The sequence below is a fragment of the Balaenoptera ricei genome, chromosome 10 (genome assembly GCF_028023285.1).
Source record: "Balaenoptera ricei isolate mBalRic1 chromosome 10, mBalRic1.hap2, whole genome shotgun sequence".
NCBI classification, from domain to species: Eukaryota; Metazoa; Chordata; class Mammalia; order Artiodactyla; family Balaenopteridae; genus Balaenoptera; species Balaenoptera ricei.
In genome coordinates this window covers 22,895,172-22,919,900 of record NC_082648.1, presented here as the reverse complement: position 1 = coordinate 22,919,900, position 24,729 = coordinate 22,895,172, and the positions used below count along the sequence as shown (strand labels likewise).

The 24,729-nt window shown below is 42.8% G+C and overlaps 1 protein-coding gene across 1 annotated transcript; it reads left to right on the top strand.

Moving 5' to 3' along the window:
- The first annotated feature begins 396 nt into the window (after positions 1–396).
- On the top strand, positions 397–21,800 carry LOC132372783 (glutamyl-tRNA(Gln) amidotransferase subunit C, mitochondrial-like). The gene is made up of 4 exons (XM_059934918.1): positions 397–485; positions 15,745–15,817; positions 21,330–21,432; positions 21,496–21,800. Exons 1-4 carry the CDS (start codon positions 397–399, stop codon positions 21,798–21,800), a joined length of 570 nt encoding a protein of 189 aa, XP_059790901.1.
- The last annotated feature ends 2,929 nt before the right edge of the window (positions 21,801–24,729 follow it).

The following is a 24,729-nucleotide window of genomic DNA, read 5'->3' as shown; positions in this document are numbered from 1 at the left end:
GGCAAGAGCACGACAGTGGATAGGATCCAAGTGAACAGAGATGGGTATTTTCCTCTTCGTCTAGGAACATCTCTCAGGTATCCATACCTGTCACCATCCTTCCACGAGATCTGGTGACAAAGGTCTTAAAGCAGAGGCTGACAACCCTATAGTTTCTCGCCAGGTAGTTCTTCGATGGGGAGCGGATCTCAGGTAGGTAAACTGGATTTATTGCTGATTAATCATGTTACTTCTTCTCATCAAGGCCAAATGCATCCCCACAATCCTTCTGAAAACAGCTCCAGAGGGCCTCTACCAATAACTGTAGTTAAAACCTGCTTGCATCCCATCAATGGAGGCTGTTTAACTGGGCAAATGGGAATCTTGACTGAGGACTGGCAACAAGGGAATCGAAGGATGGCTCGGACGCTGCCCTTGTCTCAGCACGGCCCATTTCAAGCTGAGGCTTGTGACAGTGCACTAGCTCAGGTGGGCTCAGGCACAGGGTAAGGGAAGTCCCTGCAACAGAAGGCCCACAAGAAAACAGAATAAGCCACAACGGATGAAGACTGGCTTCTTTGGCCTGGACAGAGGCCAGGGAAAGACTTGGCTAAAGAAAAGAGCAGTTAGGTGGTCCGAAGTTCAATATTCAGTGGGCAAACCCAGCTTGGATATGAGGACCTCAATGAGCAGAGGTTGGGCTAGTATAACTGGGAAGTCAGATGGGACACTGGTCAATTATCTGGATATCTGCCCTGATACAGCAGACTTAACAGCTGTGAGCAGAGTTTGGGGAGCGAGATCCAGCTCCTGGAAGGAAAGGCTGGGAGGTACTTGTCTGTGTACCAAGGTCCTAGTCCTAAAGAGGCACTTGGGTACCAGTCAGGGAGACTCAGGAGGAGGAACTAGACGAAACTGAAAGTCTATTAAAGAAAAAGAAATCACAAGGCATGGAAAATGCTGTGGTGAAGGAATCTCAGAGGGCACGACTGCAGGAGACCAGGGCTGATACCACCAGACGCTGGGTCCCAGGAGCATGACTTTATTCCAAGCCACCTTGGTGAGGCCACAGTTGCTAAGCTATGTCCTGAGGGAGACTAATCCTAGAGTAGGCACCCAGCTGTGCAGCTCTGAGAAAGGCAAAGACAGAAAACAAGGTGAGGCCCACAACTACGTATCAGACTTTACTTCTCAGTGTCCCCTGTTCCCTCCCAGGGCTCTCTGTACCTGTTCATTTTCTCACATGGCTCCTCCTGCCTACAATCCCTTTCCCTCTTTCCAGGTGAGCTGATCCTATACCTTCCAGTCTTTCTAAGCCAGAAATATTTGGTCCTCACTTAGGACACCTCATTTCACATCGTGTTCTGTTTATCTGCTTACAGATTCCCTCCACCGCACTGAACTTGAGACTGTACATTTTGCATTTTCATATTTCTCCACAATGCACAACACAGTGTTAGTAGATTCTTTTTATTAAATGCTCATAACCTTTCCTCTTTCTTTTAGTTCAAATGTCAGCAAACTACAGCCTGTGAGCTAAATTCAGCCCTCTACCTGTTTTTGTAAATAAAGTTTTATTGAGACACAGTCATGTTCATCATTTATGTACTGTCTGTGGCTGCTTTCACTCTAAAACAACAGTGTTAGGTAGTTGTGACAGAAACATAAAGCCTGCAAAGCCAAAAATATTTATTATCTGGCCCTTTACTAAAAAGTCTTGCTAATCCTTGGCCATTTTTAGTAAGAAAAGAGATGTGCCCTTTGGACTTAATCCATTAAATCGCTCACTGCTTTCCCTCTCACCTTATAAAACCTGCAAGCATCAGAATTGTGAGGAGGAATATTCATCATAATATAGAATCTCAGTTCGGGAAGTGTCAGGTGTCAGCTAAGGGCCCTGTAGGAAATTCATCAACAGCCAAAATGTCTAGAAAGTGTCTAATTATCACTGAAAAATAATGACCTGACATTTTAGATTCGTAGATAATTTTCCCTGAACTTGGATAATAGGAACCTGCCATTTGTGTCCACCCCAGCTGGAGTTAGTCTCTCCTCCCCCAAAGCCTCCAGAATACTTCATTCTCTCTGTTACAACATCTATTTCAATTGCCCTTGCATTAATTTCTTTTCATGAGTGTACTTCCAGACTCGGGTTATCAACACCCTGGGGTAAGGAACATTTTGTCCAACCCTGCAGCCTCCATGGAGTTTTCCCAAATCAGGTATTGATAAATGGCAATTGAATGAATGTCACTAAGACAAACATGAAAAATAGGTTTACAATACATTGATCTTATGAAACCAGGGGCAAACCCTCAGCAGAGATTCTTCATACTATGCTTCACGCATACACGTTTTCAATCCTGTTTTTTCTGCTTATATCTCTGTTTCATTTGTTCATATATGTGTACAAAAAGGAAGTCATCTCAAGAATGCTTACTATACAATAGTGCTCTGTTGTTTAAAAAAAACACAAGACAAAACAATTCTCTTGAAAAAGTAAATGGCTTGTCTGGGGTCAAGCAATTTTCTCAGGAAATTAATATTATTGTAAACTGAAACACCCTTCTGGACTTCATTTCCTTAACTCTTTACTGTTAAACTTCAGCAGATAATGAATCCCATTTAGCAATCCAAGTGACTGGTGATCCAATAGGCCTCTGGTTTTCATCTGTGTGAAGTAATATTTATAGTTCAGACCCAGTGGAAACTAATTTGAAAAACAAAGCATCTCTAGGTACTTTATCTGCCTTTGTGTACATAAAGGTATTGGTTGCAAGACGATAGAAACACAGCTTGAATTTGCCTAGGAGAAGGGGATGGGCAGCAGGGGTTGCTGGTTCACAGAATCCAAGGAGGTAAATAACCAAATGATGGGGAAAATTGGGATGCAGCAGAGCTTCTGGAACAATGGGAACCAGGGACTGGAAAGCTACCAGAACTCTCTCCTTCTCCATTTGGAATCTCTGCTTCTCTCCACATGCTACCCTCCATCTCGATAGATCAATCTACTCTACCAGGAGGAAACCTAACCTTACACATCTCCTTTTTTCCCTCTCTTTCAAATCTTACAGATCTATTCCTAAAGAGGGACAGTGTCTCAATTTTAATTAGAAAAATCCCAGGGAAATCCTTTGGGCCCAGGTTGGATCAAACCTAACAGGAGATGTGTCACATAAGAAAATGATACTCTTGACCTAGCCATGAGGGTAAAGAGGGAGAGAGGATGGAGGAGAGACAGATCCTAGGAGAAGGGGGCTGGAAGGTTATTGGGTTAACAACTCCATCAATGTTCTTTGCTTTTTTTTGAGGGCATGGGCTGTCCTATTTACAACCAAATCCCTAAGATTCTGGAAAGACAAAAAAGGGCTAGTGAAGATACTTACCCTGGATACTCGACCTCAGAGAAGAGACTTTCATCATAGTAGCCTCTGCTAAAGGCAGGGAGAGGTGAAATGTTTAACTATAGTCAGTGACAGTAGGCTTCCCATCAAAGGGCTTTGAGAGAAACTGACAAGAAGCACCTAACACGTGTAGCACCTGAAATGGGGCATACTGGGAGGGGTCTGGTCTGTTTTCCTAATATGAAAGACTCTAACTATGGACTGCCTTAAGGTTTCTCCAATCACTGCCCAGGACTGCGGCCAGCCCATGCAGTGTCTTTGTCTAAATCAGAAAGGCACACCTTCGTCGAGGCAGACCCAGCGCCCACCCACTTCCCTAGCACCGTGCCAGGACTCCTGTGTTGAGTGTTGAATTTCAGCTTCCACGTACCCCTCTGCCAGGCACCCTGGGGCAGGGTCCCACCTGCACAAGCATCTCTGGCAGCCCTGGCCCACCCAGAAGGAGGTGCGGTAGGCAGGCTATCCCTTCTCCAAAAGCGAGACTTCCAGCATCAGTAAAAGTGAAGGCTCAGTGGCGGCTTGGGCTTGGTGATGGGAGACAGTAGCAGGAATGGCAACAATGGCTGAATTCAAAGGGCTCTAGGGATGGACGGCCCACTTCCGGCAGCGGAGCCATAGGGACATGGCTGGGAGTGGAGCGGCGGGCAGCAAACGCCGTGGGCTGAGCCACAGCAGAAGCAGAACTAGCTTCCGAGGCTCCTGGAGCGATTCAAGGAGCAGCAATGATGAGGGTCTGTGCACGCTTGTCTCTCCCACTTACAGAGAGCGTTGTTCTTTACATCAAGAATTAATTCATCAAGAATTTACATAGCAGAATGCCTTGACAGAGATGAAACTTCTTTATCTCCTTCAAATACCATATGATATCACTTATATGTGGAATCTAAAATGTGACACAAATGCACTTATCTACAAAACAGAAACAGACTCACAGACATAGAGAACAGACCTGTGGTTGCCAAGGGGGAGGGGGGAGGGGAGGGAGGGACTGGGAGTTTGGGGTTAGCAGATGCAAACTATTATATACAGAATGGATAGAAAACAAGGTCCTACTGTACAGAACAGGGACCTATATTCAATATCCTATGATAAACCATAATGGAAAAGAATATGAAAAAGAAAGTTATTCATGAATAACTGAATCACTTTGCTATACAGCAGAAATGAACACCACATTGTAAATCAACTATACTTCAATAAAGTAAATGTTAAAAAACATTTTTTGGCTCCTTTATTTTTACCTTTGAAACATTAAAAATAACTCCCCTTTGAAGGGGGTGCTTGTGTAAGGATTTAAGGAAGCTGTACTTAGAGGAGGTAATATGAGTGTTTAGGAATGCCATTTTTAATTGGGTTGGCCCAAAAGTTCGTTCGGCTTTTCCTGTACCAGCTTAAAGAACCCGAACGAACTTTTTGGCCAACCCAATATAATGTTGTATTCAAAGTTGTAGGGCAGCCCCTCTTCAAAGAGAAGTCACACTCCCATTGTCCCCAAAGAGGGAACAGTCAGTCCATTTAAGGTGGGTGTGCAAAAGAAAGGCACTGGCACCCTGAAGCAGAAAGAGAGGGAGGGACAATGATCAAGGTCAGGGTCTGGGTGCGGGGGACACCAGAATCTGGGTGTGCCTTCTGATACCAGCTGGAGATCGGCATTCACCCTGGAGGTCCTGAGCACCATGAACCTGGGCAATCACGGTGCAGTTCTGCTGCAAATGGGCATCGGGCCAGTGCCTGAAGCAATGGCCAGAATAGAGGAGCCATCATCCCAGCACTGCAGCCCAGAGAATAAGTGCCCAGGCAGTCTGCCACTGTGCTGTTAGAGCCCCATTTATTTTTGTCTTTCAAAGGAGCCGCCCATCAATTTTCCAGTCACTGCATGAGTCAGAGTCTTGTTCCCCAAGAGTTGCTGTAACGCCGCCTCCATTCCACCCTCTTCCCCCACTTCCTGGACTCCATCTGAGACGCCCGTCACCAAGGCTGTGTATGAATTACGGGCTGGGCTGGGTCTCATACTCTGACGCTAGCACAGAGCCACAGGAGGCAGGGAGATGGGAAAGAACTGGGCCCTAGTTATGTGAGTATGTGACAAAAAGTGATATTCAAACCATTGAAGAAAATAATGGATCATTTTATTTTTTGGCCACGCTGCGAGGCATGTGGGATCCTAGTTCCCTGACCAGGGATGGAACCTGCGTCCCCTGCACTGGAAGCGCAGAGTCTTAACCACTGGACTGCCAGGGAAGTCCCAAGAACGGATCATTTTAAAATGTTGGGTAAACTGACTTGTAATTAGGGGAAAAAATATTAGCTCATTACTTCACTGCATCTAAATAAATACAGACAGGCCAAAGATTTAATGTAAACATTTTAAACATAAAAGTAATTTTAAAATAGGAAAAACAATAAGTAAATAATGTTGAGTACAAACAATTGCAAACTTCTGTGTGGCAAAAATTTTTAAATCACATATAAGTTTGAAACATAAGTGACAAACAGGAAAGTAATAAGGGTAATGCGAGGCAAAGGCTTTCTATTCATAATATTAAAAGAGCTCATACAAAGCACAAAAAATTAAAACTTCAATAGAAAAAAATGGGCAAAAGTCACAAAGAGGTAATTAAAATGCAAATGGCCAATAAATATATGAAAAAATGTTCAACCTCACTAATATTCAAAAGGCAAGTTGAAACAATAACAAGAGAATTTTCACTGTCAGATTGACAAATTTTTAATTGCTGAAACTCACAAATTGACGAGGTTGGAAGAAATGTGTACTTCGCGCTTTTTTTTGTGGGCATGTGAAATAGTACAACTTTCCCAGAGGGCAATCTGACAAGAAGTATCAAAGCATAAGATGTATATACTCTTTGGTGCAACAATTCTTCGTGTGGGACTTTAATCCAAAGAGATTATTACACACATTTGAAAAGATGTATTCAGACTTTACCATTTTGAAAAATGAGAAACAACCTTAATGTTCCTCCGTAGGGGCTATTTAAGTAGTTGTGGTACATGCATCCCTGGACTACTCTACAGCTCTTAAAAAGAATGATGTAAATCTGGGACTTCCCTGGTGATGCAGTGGTTAAGAATCTGCCTGCCAATGCAGGGGACACTGGTTCAAGCCCTGGCCCGGGAAGATCCCACATGCCGTGCAGCAACTAAGCCCGTGCGCCACAGCTACTGAGCCTGCGCTCTAAAGCCCGTGAGCCACAACTACTGAAGCCCACACGCCTAGAGCCCGTGCTCTGCAACAAGAGAAACAACCGCAATGAGAAGCCCACGCACTGCAACGAAGAGTAGCCCCCGTTTGCCGCAACTAGAGAAAGCCCACACGCAGCAACAAAGACCCAACACAGCCAAAAATAAATTTATAAAAAATATAAAGAATGATGTAAATCTATATTGACACAGAAAGATGACTTCAATTATTGATTCTTTGAGGATCATGCCATTCAGTCATATCAACCACTATCCTTCCTCATCAGCAGTTTCTAATAAATCTCCCCTTATTAATCATAGACTTTGGCACTTAGTTCAGTCTTCCAATTGACTATCATCCAAGGTGACTTAAATATCTGTATGGACAACCCATACCCTTTCCAATCTCAGGAATTCTTGAATTCCTCATTTACAATACAATACAGTTGATGTTACTCTGTTGTCACCTACTTTCTTGGCCATGGTCTGCACAAATTGCCCCATCTCTAAAATTACTAAATCAGGCGTCCGTCTCTCTGACCACATCCTCTTTTCCTCTCAACTAGCCTGCTCGATTCTCATGGTACATTTGTTTTTCTTTTGCTTCAGATCTTCTATCCACCCCTCTAGTCATTGTAGACTTAATGATTGACCATTTCAAACATTCTCTTGCCCGTATTTTAAACTCCTTTACCTCATTATTCTCCCCATACCTGCTGCAAAATCTCCTGCCCTTTGTGGTTTGGATTATCTGTTCTTGTTGTTTTTTTCATGCCCTGGCTACCAAGCAACCCTAGAGTATCACACCCTGGAAGGCAGGTATCACTACTCATTGATTCACTAATTTCAGCTGGGCCCTTGTCATGAGTTCAGTTCCCACAAAGGCAGAGCCTGAATCAAAGATTTGGATGCAAATGGTTTATTTGGAGATAATCCCAAGTAGAGGAATGAAGTGGGGAGCGAGAAGAGAAGAGAAAGAGGGAGAGAGGGATAGAAATAGAGAGAGAGAGAAGTGGGGCTGGGGGAGAGGGACCAACACAGGGCATGTTAATGAGCAGATTACCACCATGGGCAACTGAAGCTCAGTTCCACCGGGACCTCCAAGAGACTGTGTAGAGCCACTCCTTCCTCTCTGCCACTGGTTGAGGACTGCTCTCAGAGGCATTAAGTCCCTCTCATTCCAGGCGGCCTCGTGAACAGGTCACACAAGCTCCTAGCCAGAGAACACCCTCGGGCAGAGTTGTAGGTGTTTGTGGTAGAAAGTTATCAGCACGTGTGCACCAGAACTGTGAGTGTCAGGGGATGTTGGTGGGTCACCAACCGCATATGCTGCAGCCTCAATGTGGCCCTGCCCCTCTCACTGCCCAGCTGTGTGTGTTTGTGGACCCACCACTGCAATCAAGACACAGAACTATTCCATCACCACAAAGAGCTCCTTATTTGCAACTCTTTTTACATGTTTCTTTCTTTTTTTAAAATTCTCATCAGATCCTTGAGCGAAGGGACATCTATGTTATTTGGTTTTGTGTTTTCAGAGTCTCATGTGGGGCCTTGCTCTTAGAAGGCACTGCTAAATGTTTGTGAAAGCAAGGATGGAAGAATGAAGAGGGATTCTATCTATGGAGGCCAGGGACAGTTGCCTGGGATCCAGAACAGGTTATGACAATGCTTAGCTCCAAACCAGTGGCCAGGGACCTGAGGATAGAGGCCTCCTCCTTGGATTTATCTCCTGTTTGAAGAATATGTTGGCAGATACAAGAAGAGTAAGAACGGTGAGGCTCTCCCCACATTAATTCCAATAATCACAGCTCTGCCTGTAGTAGAGAAGGACTTTCTCAATCCAGTACCTTTTGTGGGAATCTCTCACATCACACCACGTGGCCACTTACCCACTCCACCCATCTGATGCCTGCCCTGCTCTGCCTCACATCACTGGCACATCCTCTGCTTGCTGGAAGAATCAGGAAGACCATCCTGACCTCATCTGGTTTGCTACCTGGCCAGCATGTGGGGCAACACTTGTCTCAAGGCTCAAGGAAAGTGTTCAGTCCTACGGCATGATTTTAAAATTTTTTCTTAGTAGTAATTGCTCTTGATAGATAAGTAATATTTTTGTTTGCTCAGTAATTATTATAGTCAATAGGAAAACTCTGAAGCTGGGAAGAGAGAAAAGCATAGAAGAAAACAGCTAAAGAAACTGCCTAGACAATTACACATACATTCACAGCTATACACACCCTATATAGAACGTGTGTGTGTGTGTGTGTGTATCATCAAGTTACTATTCCTATTAGAAGGAGAAATAAGGGAATATTTATCAAACATGATCCATGTTATTATAATAGATTTTAATCAGAGCAAAAGTCAATTTGTGTTCCCTTAAATAGCATGGTTAAAGCCTCCAAAATGAGAAATATTAGCTTGGAATCTCTTTGTCAGCAATGAGCAATTTGTGTTGTCTAGTCTGCAAGTCTCAAAGGGCAATTATTTGATTTCCAAGTCTTAACCTCGTTTATCAGTGGTAGTTTATAAACTTGGTGTAACGATTTGTGAGCTGATGTCATGCTTACAGCAGGGTGTTTTGGAAATGGTCCAAATGGGAATTCATTTTCTTTTTCCTTCTTTCTTTTTTTTTTTTTTTGGCCACGCTGCATGGCATGCAGCATCTTAGCTCCCCAGCCTGGGATCAAACCCATGCCCCCTGAAGTGGAAGTGCAAAGTCTTAGCCACTGGACCACCAGGGAAGTCCCGGGAATTCATTTTCGATGGAGGAAGGGAGAGGCATGGAATTAAGGCAATACTTGGCTCCATCATCTGGGAAAATTGGGGGGGTTTGGAAGTACAGTGTGTCTTGTCATTAAGTGGAAGACCCACTGATCTCATGTCAGAGTGTGTTTGATTTTAAAGATCGATGTTCGCAGAGAGCACATACGGGATGGACATGGTTAGAAGGACAGGAATCTTGTTTAATTCACTGGCGTTTCCTCAGTGCTCAGAATAGTTCTTGGTGGATGGTGGACTCTCAGAAAATTTTTGTTGAATGAATAGTCAATACTTACACCGCATACAAGGGAGAAAGGACAAATCAATAGGTGTTCAACTATCAAGCAACCCAGGGCACTCTGGGTAATAATGTCACAGCTCAGACTTAGCCACAGAGCCTGTTGGGTCACAGCAAAATGAAAGAGGATTGAGAGAGAAACAAGGAGTCAGAAGAATAAGGACAGAGGGGACAACCAAACCAGCTCGAGAAACCATCTGTGGTTCAGGGCCAGCTTGGGTTGGGTTTGGGCAAGTTGGTCCAGTCTGGAGGGGAGGGAATGACAGCGTGAGTCCCAGTGACAGGCTAGAATCAAAGTCAGGTGGATGGAGAACACTCCAGTCCTAGCAGAACCTAGTCAGTGGCTGAAGATATGAGAGAAAGGATTTCGTCTTATAGGAGAGGGATCTGGAAAGAGCTAAGAAGGGTGAAAGGATCCAAACACCAGCAAAGTACTAGACTGCAGGACAGTGGAATGGAGATCCACCCAAACTTACTGGGCTGACCTGGCAGATGACTGGGGAAGGCTGATATCTGGTGGGTCCACATGGATGTCCAAGGCGCCTGGTTTTCTAGGTCATTTTCTAATCCTGAAGTTTCACCAACTGATGGGCAAGGGCTCATATTGTAGGCAGGGCTGAACCTACAGGTAAAGGGAAGCAGATCAGCCCCTCACTGTGTGCTTCCATGGTATCCTCAATATGCTTTGGGGTAACGCTCATCACACTTGCAATTCCTTCAATGACTTGTGTTTCTTCCTGGTGCAAGGGGCTGTTTTACTTTTATTATCACTGTATGCACAGCACCAATACTTGGCACATAGTAGGCACAAAATATGAGTAAAAGAAAGAGCCAGGGCCTCTCTACAGAAGAGGCTTGGGAAAGCAGAGACAGACTCTGAGACTTGGCAGACTTACATCCCGGCAGTATTTCTCACCCCCTCCACCTCTGACGTCCTTGCAATGGTCAGACTGGCATCGAGAAGAAGGAAGGAGACTAGTCATGGCCAGCCTTGCAGAGTAAAGCTCAACAAGGCAGCCCAGAATGTATATATATCTATGTTTTGGGTTAGCCAAAAAGTTCGTTCGGGTTTTTCCGGAAGATGTAAGATGTTACAGAAAAACCCAAACGAACTTTTTGGCCAACCCAACATAACTGAGTCATATTGCTGTACTGTAGAGACTGGCACAGCACTGTAAATCAACTATACTTCAATAAACAAATAAAACAAAACAAAACAAAACAAACAAACGAGGCACCCTGGCCACACTGCCCCTTTTTTCCTGAGCAGCCCCAGATTTTCTGTTGCAGTTATATACTTTGCTCTTTAAAGAATGTATTTTCATGCCAGTATTTTCTTCTACTTTACAGCAGAGAGCTAGTAAGACAGTACGAGTTTCAAGGAGAGGAAAGGTGAGGAGCAGAGAGAGGAAAGAGAGAAAGAAAAGGGAGAAATTGCTAAGGAGAAGCAAATTGGAAATCTCTGAGCTATTTTCCATATTTCAAGAAACAAATAAAATCACAAAATCTCCAACTTAAAGACTGCTGAGACTAAAATATCAAATTGCTTAGCGTTTGATTTAAATTATATCAACTAAGTTAATCTCTCTGGGTATATCATGCCAATTAGAAGTATCATTTGAGAATTCTATATGAAAGTGATTTGTAATAATGGAAAACAGAAACATTGTTACTTAATAAATACAATTTTGTAGACAAAGTTTTTTCAACTATAGGATGAACGGAGGAAGATGTAATTAAATACATGGGGTCCTAGAATACTCTTATATGGTTTTGGGAAACAAGACATTCATCGATGTGCCTGACTGAAAGATATTGCTCAAGAGCCACATATTGAATTAATAAACAAACAGATATCTAGGTTGTAGGCTTAAAAAAAAAAAAGAAGAAGAAAAGAAAAGGAAGAAATTAGGATACCCTAGTACCACTTGCGCCAGGACAGGATAGGGATTGCTGATGGCCCACCTCCCAGTTACTGCCCCCATCCTACCTACTCCTGACTTCCACTCTCCCAAAACACTGCAGCTGCAGCAAACTGCAACCTCGGGAGAGCCATCCCAGAGACAGCGGGAGCCCTGCCCACCGCATCCCAGCACAGCACCCACCTTTGTTCTGAGGCCTGACTTCCGTACCATATACACTGCAGTTCTGCTCTCCTGTGGTTACTTGACCTTTCAGGGCTTTTTTTCTTTGTAGCATAAGCATCTCAATCAGTGAGACAGAGCTGGAAGGTCATACACTCTACAATGCCTCTGAAACCAAAGCTAATAAATAGCTGAAAAATGGGTGAATGCTGGGAAAGAAAGACTCTGTGTGTGTCTATGTGAGATTTTAAACTAACGGGAAAATCATTGTAAATAGAATTCCAACAGGACAAAATCCTATCCAACAGGAAATTGTAAATAGTCCTAAGAAATAGCAAAGAACATAAACTGTTTGCAGAAAAGACTGAGGGATGACATCATCACCTCTAAAAGGACTCGGTGTCCAAAAAAAAAATAAACTGACCCATGAAGCAAAGAGATAACAGGACCATATCTGGAATGTGGGATTCTTTGAGCCATATTTTCATAGCAAGTTAAAAAAAAAAAAAAGGATTTCAAGCATGATTCTAAGAGGGAGGAGGGAAAAAACAAACAAACCAAGTGAACATGAAGCTTCTATTCTAGTGGAGTGACAAGTAATAAACCAATAAACAACACAGTATATAATACAGTGGCATGTAATAATAAGCACTCTAAAAAAATGAAGTGATGGAATGCTTTTTTACATAGGATAGTAAGGAAAGGCCTTTATGAGGAGATGGTATTTGACAAAGATCTGAATGGAGTGAGGACACAAATAGTGTGGCTATCTAAGGAGAAGAGTATTCTAGGCAAAGGAAATAGCATATGCAAATGTCCTGAGTCAGGCACATGCTTGGGGAGCTCCCAAGAGAGCAGGAAGGCAAGTGTGACTCAAGAGGTATAAGGAAAAATGTAGGAAATGAGATCAGAGAAGTAGGCAGGGGCTGGACCATACAGAGTCTTGTAGGTGTGATGAAGACTTTGGATTTTGTTTAAGATTAGCCGTAAGCCCCTGGAGAGGGTTGAACAGTGACGTGACATTATCTGACTTATGTGCAGAAGGATTGCGAGGGTGAGAATGAGAGCACAGAGAGTTGTTGGGTGACAATCATCCAGATAAGAGATGATGGTGCCTTAGCCTGGGTAGTAAGAAGACACTGTATTTGAAGGGAGACATTATAATAGCCTTGTTGTCAGGTTGGTCACAAGGTGTGAGAGAAAAAGGAAGCATGGAAGTATTTGTTCTGAGCAACTTGGGAGAATGGTGTCACCATTCACTGAGGTGAGCATCATTCAGGAAAGAGCCATTGGGGGAGGGGAGGTGTTGAAAAGTTTGGTCTTGACTGGTTAAGAAGATGTGAGATATATATATGTAATGGAATATTACTCAGTCATAAAAAAGAATGAAATAATGCTATGTGCAACAACATGGATGGACCTAGAGATTGTCATACTAAGTGAAGTAAGTCAGACAGAGAAAGACAAATATCACATGATATCACTTATATGTGGAATCTAAAAAATAATACAAATGAATCTATACACAAAACAGAAACAGACTCACAGACATAGATAACAAACAAAGGTGGGGGGAGGGATAAATTAGGGGTATGGGATTAACAGATACAATTACTATACATAAAATAGATAAGCAACAAGGATTTACTGTATAGCACAAGGAGCTACATTCAACATCTTACAATGGAAAATAATCTGAAAAAAACATATATAACTGAATCACTTTGCCATACACCTGAAACTAACACAATATTGTAAATCAACTATACTTCAATAAAAAATTTTGGTCTTGGACATGTCAATTTTGAAACACAAATTCAGCAGGCAGTAGCAATGAGATTTTATAGTGGAACATTAATAAAAGTAGTGACTACAGCAAGTATTTCCGCGACAGGTTCGAGGGCCTGTGTGGGGACAGCAGGAGGATAAAATAGGAGCCACCTCGCAGGCAAGGAGAACCGAAGGTGAAATGGTGGCCAGCAGTTCAGAGGACCTCGTGCACTGGTGTCGGGCACGGCGTTAGCCAGGCGACAGTGGCGGCATTTGGGCAGGTAAGTGAAGGGGATTTCTCAATTGGGTACAAATAACTCCAGTGTCACATTTGTTTTCACCCTGTCTATAGATTCTGAGACCGAGGGTGTGAGGCAAAAATAAATCACTTAATATTATTAATATTATTAATAATCTTATTTTTATCTGTAAAGTAAGGAAGATAGACTAATAATACTAGTAAGAAAGAATAATTATTGAATATTTTTCTACATGCCGGACCCTGTACTAATTATTTTACAAGGACTGTCTCCTTTAAATTTCACAATAACCCAGAAGACAGATGTCATTTTACAGACAAGGAAACTGAGATTTAAAGAAGTCAAGGAACTCTCCCAGGGTCACATAGCTTGTAAGCAGTTAACGGACAGAGACCAGGATTGAAATCCAGATAGTCTGACTCTAGAGCCTGCTGAACAGTTTGACATTCAGCTCTCATGCCCTCTTAACATAGGATAAAAATGCCACCTCACATAGGTGTTACATATGACAAAGCACCCCTGAGAAGCACCGGCATGTTTAATTCAGGGTGCCTAAGGTAGTAGTAGCTGGCCAGCCTCAACTGGTGTGGTGGGCTGAATGGTGCCCTTCTGTCCCCACTGCCTCCTCCCCATGACCATTAGGATGTCCATGTCCTAATCTCTGGAACCTATGGCTGCTACATTATATGGCTAAAGGAATTTTGCAGATGTGATTAGATTGGGGATCTTGAGATGGGGAGATTGTCCTGGATTATCCAAGTGGGCCTGAAGGCAATGTGAAGATGGAAGTAGAGGAAGATTGAGATTTAAAGATGCTATGCTGGGACTTCCCTGGCGAACCAATGGTTAAGACTTTGCCTTCCAATGCAGTGGGTGCATGTTCGATCCCTGCTTGGGGAGCTAAGATCCCACATGCCTTGTGGCCAAAAAACCAAAACATAAAACAGAAGCAATATTGTAATAAATTCAATAAAGACTTTAAAAATGATCTACATCAAAAAAAACTCTTTTTTTAAAAAATAAAGATGCTATGCTGCTGGCTTTGAAGATGAAGGAAAGGTCCATGAGCCAAGAAATGCAAAAAGGGACTTCCCTGATGGTCCAGTGGTAAAGAATCCACCTTCCGAATGCAGGGGACGCACGTTTGATCCCTGGTCGAGAAACTAAGATCCCACATGCCGCGGGGCAACTAAGCCTGTGTGCCACAACTACTGAGCTCGTGCGCTTCAACGAGGGAGCCCGCGTGCCGCAAACTACAGGGCCCACGCGCCCTGGAGCCCACGCACCACAATTAGAGAAGAGAAAACCCCGTGCACCACAACTAGAGAGAAGCCCAAGTGCCGCAACAAAGAGACCACGCCACAAGGAAAGATCTCACATGCTTCAACAAAGATCCCATGTGCTGCAACTAAGACGCAATGCAGGGGCTTCCCTGGTGGCACAGTGGTTAAGAACCTGCCTGCCAATGCAGGGGACACGGGTTCGAGCCCTGGTCTGGGAAGATCCCACATGCCACGGAGCAACTAAGCCCGTGTGCCACAACTACTTAGTCCACGTGCTACAACTACTGAAGCCCATGCACCCTAGAGCCCGTGCTCCGCAACAAGAGAAGCCACCGCAGTGAGAAGCCCGAGCACAGCAATGAAGAGAAGATCCCACTCGCTGCAACTAGAGAAAGCCCGCGCACAGCAACGAAGACCCAATGCAGCCAAAAATAAAAATAAATAAAAATTAAATAAATTTTTAAAAAGCAATCAATTAAAAAAAAAGACCCAAATGCAGCCAAAAAAAAAAAAGGAATACAGCTCTAGGAGCTGGAAAAGGCAAGGAAACAGATTCTCCCCAAGAGCCTCCAGAAATGAACAGCCCTGCTGACACCTTGGCTTAGCTCACTGAAACCAATTTTGGACCTCTGGCCTCCAGAACTATGAGAGAATAAATCTGCGCTGTTTTTAAGCTGTCAAGTTGGTGGTAATTTGTTACAGCAGCCAGAGGAAACTGGTACAACAGGGCAGTGTGGCAGGCATGGCAGCTACTGGCGAGGGTGATGTAGAATTGGTGAGGTGGTGAAAGTCCCTGGATGTCTTCAAGGGTAGGACGGTCTGTGAGAAAATGCTAAGAAGTAGCCTCAAGCTTGGGATGGATGTAATTTCTAACCAGCTCATAGAAGGCTGTGCTTCCAGAAAGGTCAGGAACTGGTTTCCCGCCATGAAAAGGTATGTTGAATCAAAGCAAGTTGTGCGCTGCCCAGACTTTCTTTAAGGTTAAGGACTGACACACCTGCACCAGGTGAGATTGGATCCCAGGCTTTGTGGGTGAGGAATGGCACCTTGGCTTAGCACCCAGGACCGTGCCTTGTACATAAAGGGGCTCCAGTAAAATTGTCCTTTGTTTTCTCCTGGACAGTGTGGCTCAAAAACAAGAAACACATAGACATACAGATACGTTCTCTTTCTAGATTTCTAAATAAAGCCCTGGGGAAAAAATGACACATAGGGAGTGGTTCTGATTCTAAGGAAATTCATGCCATTTTTCATGCATAGCCAGACTCATGAGCATTCTGCCCATAGAAGGAAAAAAATGTCAGCATTAGCAAGAACAAGTTACCACTGTACCTGATTTATCGCTGGCTCTGGGGTAACTGCAAACATATTCCATAATAATTCCATTTTAATCAACCATTGTGTGACTAATTTAAACACCAATACACTACCTTTATTTTTTGGAATTAAATTAAATTAATTAATTAAGTTATTTATTATTTTTGGCTACGTTGGGTCTTCGCTGCTGCGTGCGGGCTTTCTCTAGTTGCGGCGAGCAGGGGCTACTCTTCGTTGCAGTGCGTGGGCTTCTCATTGCGGTGGCTTCCCTTGTTGCGGAGCACGGGCTCTAGGCACGTGGGCTCTAGAGTGCAGGCTCAGTAATTGTGGCACGCGGGCTTAGTTACTCCGCGGCATGTGGGATCTTCCCAGACCGGGGATCAAATCCATGTACCCTGCATTGGCAGGCGGATTCTTAACCACTGCACCACCAGGGAAGTCCCTACACTACCATTTTTAACAGGACTATCTAAATTTCCTAAAGTTGTTCCCTGTAAAGTCTGCTTGCCAAACACTGGGAGTATTGCTGATTTGCTCCCAAGGAAAGCATCATTCACAGAATGGCATTGTATCATTTCAGAACTCCAAGGTTTTTAGAAAGCGTCAAGTACACTTGGTTTGAGTGACATTGAACTTAATGGGTTTTGGTACACAGTTATTAGAATTCACAGATTCAACCCCAGATACCTCATTTTTATTATTAATTTTTTCCTGATTATTAAAAACAGTGCATGTCGTTGTAGAAAATTTAGGAATGCAGAAAAGTGTACAATAGGAAAATACAAATCAGCCATAACAGAACCACCTGGATACAGAACTATTAGCATCTTACTGAATTTTTTAATATATTTTATTTCAAGACAATTTTTAAATGTTTATATACTAATGTGTGTGTGTTTTCTTTTTACAACATTCCGGACATACTGAAAAACTACAACCTGAATTTTTATTGTATCACAAACATTCTCCCAGGTCATTAAATATTCTTGAAGAAAATCTGAGTTTACTGGTTGTATCACATGGATTTACCATACTTATTAATGATTTTACATTATTGGATTTTAGATTGTTTTTCCAAGATTCAATTATGAGTCTTATACTTAAATATTTGTGACAACTTCTAATCATTTCACTAGCTAAATTCTTAGAATTACTGGGTTAGAGGATAGTAATTTTTAAAGGTCCTGATACAGAAAGGTAATAACAGTTTATATTTCCACCAAACTTATACCCATTCTGAGTATTATCTTATTTACATTAAAAACTAAGACTCAAGAACAAACAGAAAGACTCCAACAGTCATAAACATGCACATGTCAGATCGTAAGTAAATCTACCTTTCCTGAACAGACAACTGAAATTTCCGCCTGAACAGACAACTGGAATTTCTAGCAGAATTTCACATTTACAGGCAGTTTTTAAAAAGCAATGTTTTCCTTCTTACTTCTTTTCTGGTGTGTGTGTGTGTGTGTGTGTGTGTGTGTGTTTCCAATGAGTGTCTATAACTTTTATAATCAGGAAAACAAGTCCTAAGTTAAAAACCTGAGGATACTCAATAGTTGTACAAAGACTTGCTGAATTAGTACACCTATTTATATACATCTTTCAGTAATAGAACACAATCAGAATATTTGCTTTCCTTACATGTCAAATGGGATCCAGTGAAAGAAAGACTATTTTGTGTTTGTTATTTTTGTTTGTTTAGTTTACCAAAAAGATTTTTAACAGAAAGAAAACAATGCAACTGGAACAGTTAAAAGAGGCACTGCCTTAGATAGTGTTGTTTGAGTTTCTTTGCTCAGAATGGAAGGGAAAATGATCTTTTTCTATTAAAAATCCTAAAAGATTCCTTTGCCCCTCCACCTGCCCTTACCTCTTCTACCATCTCTTTTCTCCTCTACCCATCAGACTTTTGAAAGTTATCTACATTTACCGGAAGGCTTCGCTTCCTCTGTCCCAATGGTTGGCTCTGTCCCAACCATTCCGCTAAAACATGATTTTCAAGAGTAATCAGTGACGTTCTATTGAGAAATCCATTGATTACATTTTGTCCTTATTTTAGTGGATCTTTCTGCTGAATGTATTGCTGGAGACTACTTCTTCCTTAAAATTCTCAACCCTTGGCTTTGGTGACACCATATTTTCCTGAGGCTTCTTAAGCCCTTCTAATACTTTTTTCTTGGCCACCTTCCTAAGCTCCTCTTCCACTGCCCACTCCATAGGTCTTGATATTCTCTCATTTTCCCACTAGCTCTCTTCTCTTTTTGCTCTACGTGTCCTCCCTGGCAGACCTCACACACTCTTATAGTTGTAACAGATACCTGAATGCCAAGTCTCCCAAACCGATACCTCCCTAAAGCCTCAGACACACAAATCTGTCTGTTCAACTTATCCATTGAAATCTACCACCACAGACACTGCCAGTGAATTGCCTGAAATTGGTCTTTGACTGTGACTTTTCCTCCTTTGTTAATCGTATTGCTTTCTTTCACTTAACTTCATATTTCGATTTTCCCTTGCTCAATTTTTGATAATATGCCTGGGTGATTAGTTAGGATGATTTCTCAACATTATAAAATGCTGTGGAAAAATACACATATTTGGTGTATGTGGTTTCCCAGTTTTCAGCGATACAATAATCATTTTTCATTAGGAAGATATACTTTTTCAAAGACTTGTCCAAAACCGTATCAGGTTGCCTTTTGGTGCAATAAGCAGGAATTTATTAAAGTGAAATATAAAGGCATGCTTGTGCTCATGTGCCTCTGACCAACATATCTTATTCAGGTTGGGTGGAGATTGGCTGTGTTTTCTAACTCAAGGAATGGACTTCTTATGAAAGGTCATCTGTCTAATGCATCCAGCCTTGTCAACTAAAAGTGCTAGCCATCTTATTTCTGTCTGTTTGAAGCACTCCAGCATACATAGCTCTAAGAGCTGATAAGATATTCCATGCTGTAAGACTCCAGTAGGATAAAAACTTCCCTCTATTCAGAACTGCTTTAAAAATTCTGACCTGTGAGAAAAAGAAGAAAAAATCCTGGACAACAGTAAATTCAACATCATGTAAGGTCTGAATGTTAATAATTCACTTTAATTATTTGCATATATTTAACACATCATTTGATGACTTTCACATGCCTGCTACAGAACGCAGCATCCTTTTGCCTTATAGCCAAGATACATTTGGATGTCTGTAGGCCTACTCTTCACTTCTAGGAGGAAGAAGATTCTTTAGAATCCGCTCTATTCATGTGTGTGTAATAAACCATCTTTCCTAGTCTTCCTTTTATAGCCTATTAACATAAATGACCCCCACCCTTTATTACTATCCCCCTTCTAGGAGACATGTAGAGTTTCTCTCTTGAGTGAAGATCTCTACTCTAAGTTGGGAATTGACATTATTATGCATTTGGCAATGTTATTCATTCAGTCAGTCAATAAATTTTTTTGAACACTTGCTATGTTTCAGGCATTGTTCTGAGAACTTCAGATTTGGCCTTGAAACAAAGAGACAAGGTCTGGGGGCTTCCCTGGTGGCACAGTGGTTGAGAATCTGCCTGCCAATGCAGGGGACACGGGTTCGAGTCCTGGTCTGGGAGGATCCCACATGCCGCGGAGCAACTGGGCCCGTGAGCCACAACTACTGAGCCTGCGCGTCTGGAGCCTGTGCTCCGCAACAAGAGAGGCCGCGACAGTGAGAGGCCCACGCACCGCGATGAAGAGTGGCCCCCACTTGCCGCAACTAGAGAAAGGCCTTGCACAGAAACGAAGACCCAACACAGCCAAAAATAAATGAATGAATAAATAAATAATAAAAATAAAGGAATTCCTTTAAAAAAAAAAAAAAAAAGAGACAAGGTCTGTTCTCATAGACCTTAAATTTCTGGTGGGGGGGGGTATGATTTCAGTCAATTAAAAAATTGAGTGAACAAGATAATTTCAGGTATTGCTATGAAGAATATATAGCCCAGTAATGTGCTAGAGAGTGCGGTGGCAGGGGGGGCTACTTCAGATTTGATGCCAAGGGAAGGCTCTCTGAGCAGGGGGCCTACAAAGGTAAGCCACCCCTCCCACTCCCAGCCTAGTCTGACAAGGAGGGATTGAGAAAAACTAGCTGAACTTCCCTATGAAATACACTAAAAGCTTTCTCAGTGATAGTGGGGATGGGAAGTAATCTTAGGGAGATTCTTTGATGTGAACTGATATTTTTTCTTCTTTTCCCACTTCTCCTGACTGGAGCCAGGACAGATGTCAGAGTCCTGGATTTCAGGAAGCAGGCACAGTGTATCTGTTTCCTAAGGCTGCCATCATAAATTACGACAAGCTGGAACAACGGAAATTTATTCTCTCACAGTTCTGAAGGCTAGAAGTCCAAAATCACGTTGTTAGCAGGGCCATGTTCCCTCCAAAGACTGTAGGGAAGGATTCTTCTTTGCTTCTTCATAGCTTTTGGTGGTTGCCAGCAATCCTTGGTGTTCCCCTTGGCTTGCGACAGCATGACTTTAATCTCTGCCTCAGTTTTCACATAGCCTTCTCCCCTGTATCTCCTCTGTGTCTGTTTTTATTAAAAACTAAATATTTTTAATAAAAATTCCCCCTTTTTATAGATACCAGTCATTGGATTTAGGAGGACCTACCCTAACCCAATAGGACCTCATCTTAAATTGATCACATCTGCAAAACCCTACTCCAAATAATGTCATATTCAAAGGTTCTGGGTAGACATGAATTGCGGAGGAGGGGAAAGTATTCAACCCACAGCAGAGAGTCAGCTGGAACTGTCATCAGTGGGAGGAAACATACCCCAGTAACTTGATGTCATCCAGGGACTAAAGAAGAAGGAAAACTGCGGGGACCGCCTGAGAGGCATGGTCTGTGGAGTCTTGGAACAATGTTATTTGGTATATAATTTTAACTTTGCTTCCAGTGTCATCAATCCCTTCTGTCATCCTCAAGAATTGAGTTAGGTATGGCTGGGCCTTTGGGCCTCGGTGGGAGGGCGCCGGGGCTTCACCTCCAAGGCGGGTCCCCGGGTAGAGGCCGGAGCATCTAGGCGGGTGCTGAAGGGCGGCAGGAGGTAGAGCGGGCACCACACATGACCCACACCCTCCGCCTTATCCCCCCCCAGGGAAGTGGGCCAGATCCTGGAGCCGCTAGCGCTTGCGGACTTCGGCAGCGGAGAGGCCGTGGCACGGCCGGAGAAAGCCATCGCGTTCGCCTACAGGCTCTGCGCCGTGGCCACGGACCGGGTGGGGCCCATGCACTCAGTCCTGGAAGATGGATGTCTGTGCTTAAGATCCGACAATGTGGTAGAAGGCAACTGTGCCGAAGAACTGCTACAAAACTCCAGTCGAGATGTGGAGGAGTATTTTGTGGCCCCCCCAGGTCGTATCTCTTGGCCAAAGCTAGATGAAAAAGAGCCCCTCTCACACTGCTGAGTACCTATTCTGCGAAGGGGTGCCCTATGAACACGTGCAAGTGCAACGACTATTTTGTTATTATGAACACGAATGTTCATTCCCGCCAGTCACCTGAAAAAAGTGATGGTTAGGGGTCTTTTAGTAACTAACTCTTCTGAAGACAGAATTGGGAAAGATCTAGCCAAAACAAAGCAAAGAGTCCCTGATGCCAATGGAAGTAGAAGGTATTGCCAGTTTCCAAGAAAATGGATCAAGTGTTTACTCACAGGCTGTTCAGTATGGAAGGCTTTATCCCCTCCCCCAAAAGACCGTCTACCAAACGGCACTTAAGTGAATTTTTCTACTTCTGTAACTGTTAGACATTGCATCTGATCACTATGTGACAGCCTGAGTTGTCCCTTTCAGTTGCTGTTTCCATCGACTTGAGCAGCCTTTTATCTTTACCGAACACACTAAATTTGTTCCTGGGTACCCACTGTATTCCAAGCAGAGGGCTGACTTTCTGCTGAAGTTAAAGGAGTGAGGAGGCAGCTTTGGGAGGTGATGTATATGCTTACGGCCTTCATGGTTGTGATTTCATGTGTGCGTACTTAACCCCAAACTCACTGACTTGTATACATTAAATAAGTACAGCTATTTACAGGTCAACTATATTTCAATAAAACGGTTTAAAAAAAAAAAAGAATTGAGTTAAATTTGTTAAACCGCCAAAGCCTCTTAGGAGTTGCTTCAGGAGATGGCTCAGAGTAGTTGAGTCCATGATTAAGCAAAGTGGGTGAGGAGATCACAGCAGCCCAGAGAGGCAATTGCCACACAGAGGGTTGATCAGCAGTCTCGACCTGAGATGACAGCAAAAACCAGGACTACCTGAGTGTCCTCAGAGATGTTTGGGGACAAAATCTTTAATGATGCAGGCTTCATTCACCCACCCAACAACATTCCTCAAATATCTGCCATATGCCAAGTACCTTGTTGGTGTTGGGAAAAATGCTCAGCAACAAGAAGCTGGTCCCTGCTCTTGACAATTTCACTGTCATCAAGGAGGGTGAGAATTTGAAAGATGGTGTTATTTGGATACAAAGGAAAATGTGACCCCAGGAAGCTGAATTGAGGACATGACTTACACTGATTATAAAGTGAGGGATAGCACAACAAATGTTTGTTGATTGCCTCCCACGTGCCAGGCACTGTGCTGGGTACCAGCATCCAGAAGCAGCATCCTCCCTGCTCCTCCTCCTTTAGCTTTTCCTTCACTGCTCCATGGAATCTTCAGACACAACAAATCTATAAGACATTGATGTCCCTATGACCTTCCCAAAATAATTCCTTTTTGTGTGCTTCATTTGGAAATAGCCCTGTAACAGTATCAAATACCAAACACTTGATCACTCAGCATTCCAGCCTGAAAGACCCAAATCAATGTCCCTCTCCTTAATTTCTATTTAAACCCCATGGCACAGTGGGGTTTAAAGACACATGGCACAATGTCCAGAGCAAAGTAGACATTCATTCACATTTACAACTACTCTGCACCAGGCACTGATCAAATGTTAGTTCCCTTTTCCTTCCTAAATAAATATCACAGGTTTGCTTGTTGGTCACAGCAATGAGTTTAGTATAAAACAAATAAAATTCTGATGAGTGATCTCACTATAATTTAGCCAAAGAAAGAATCGCTGTAGTTCAGAATTTCAGAAAAGTTATACCTTCTCAAGATCTTAAAAGAACCCATCTCTAGCTTTTCTTTAATGTTGAATTTCCCTCCAGGCATAGTTCCTGTTACGTAATCCTCTTGTCTTCTCTCCCTTCTTGCCTTCTCCTCTGATCCCCCATCCAAGATAGAGAGTCACTCACTATTAATTTTGGTCAACTACAGGCAACTTGTAATACTTTTGTCTAAATAAAAGTTAGATGGGCAGTTTACATCTATCTTATAAGAGCTTCTAGAAATCAATGTCTAAGCCATCATTTGTGAACATACCTGATCTGACGTGGCTCACTTTTCTTTTACAATTATGGACACCATGACATTTTGGAGTGTGATGGAAGACCAGGGTTTCGGGGTCAGGTCTAGTTTTGAGTCCTTATTCTTCCATTTGCTGCCTGAGTGAACATAGGCAAGTTTCCTTAATTTTTTTCAGCTGGAAATCATAGCTATATTTTTGGACTCTAGTGAGAACTAGAAACAATCTATGAAAACTGTCTGGCAAATAATAGTCACTGAATTCGTGGAAGCTATTCCTATTATTCTAGTCATGTCCAGTAATCTACATAATCTCTTGGATCTATTTATGGTGGCTTCTGACATTTCTACTTTTGCTTTTTTTACATTGGTTATGAATGTACTTGTAAAAAATAAACCTGGTGTCTTCCAAATGCAAGGGGGGAAAACCCAATGAAGATTACATTACATAAAATTGAGTGTCCTGGAATTCAAGCTGTGAGATACTAAACAGATTACCTACCATGGACTGGTGGTGAGGTCATAGCTGAAAATAATTTGGCAGAGTTAAACGAGACTAGCACAGACTTCTGAATTGGCACATAGCACAAAAGGTAGCTCTCCTATGCCCAAATAGAGAGGTTGACTCATGCCGTCTGGGTGAAACATCTGAGGAACAAAGTGATATCATCCAAGGAGGGAGGCTGACTTCATTCTGCAAATGTTTCTCGTCTGTCTGGTTTTGGGCTTGGGACTTCTGGGGCTCCTATGTCTCATGATTTCCATCGGTTGCTCTTAAACTCACCCCTCCTTGAGGGAGGCAACATCAGCTCCTGCCTATCTTTAAATTTCCTGTATGTTATAAATATTTTTCCATGTTTGGCACAGTATCTGGTTTCCACTCTGCTCATTCTGTTGAAACTGGTCTCAAAAGGGTTGCTAAAAATAGTCTAGTTGCCCCATCCAATGGATTCTTTTAAGTTTCCTTCCCACTGGAACTGTGCG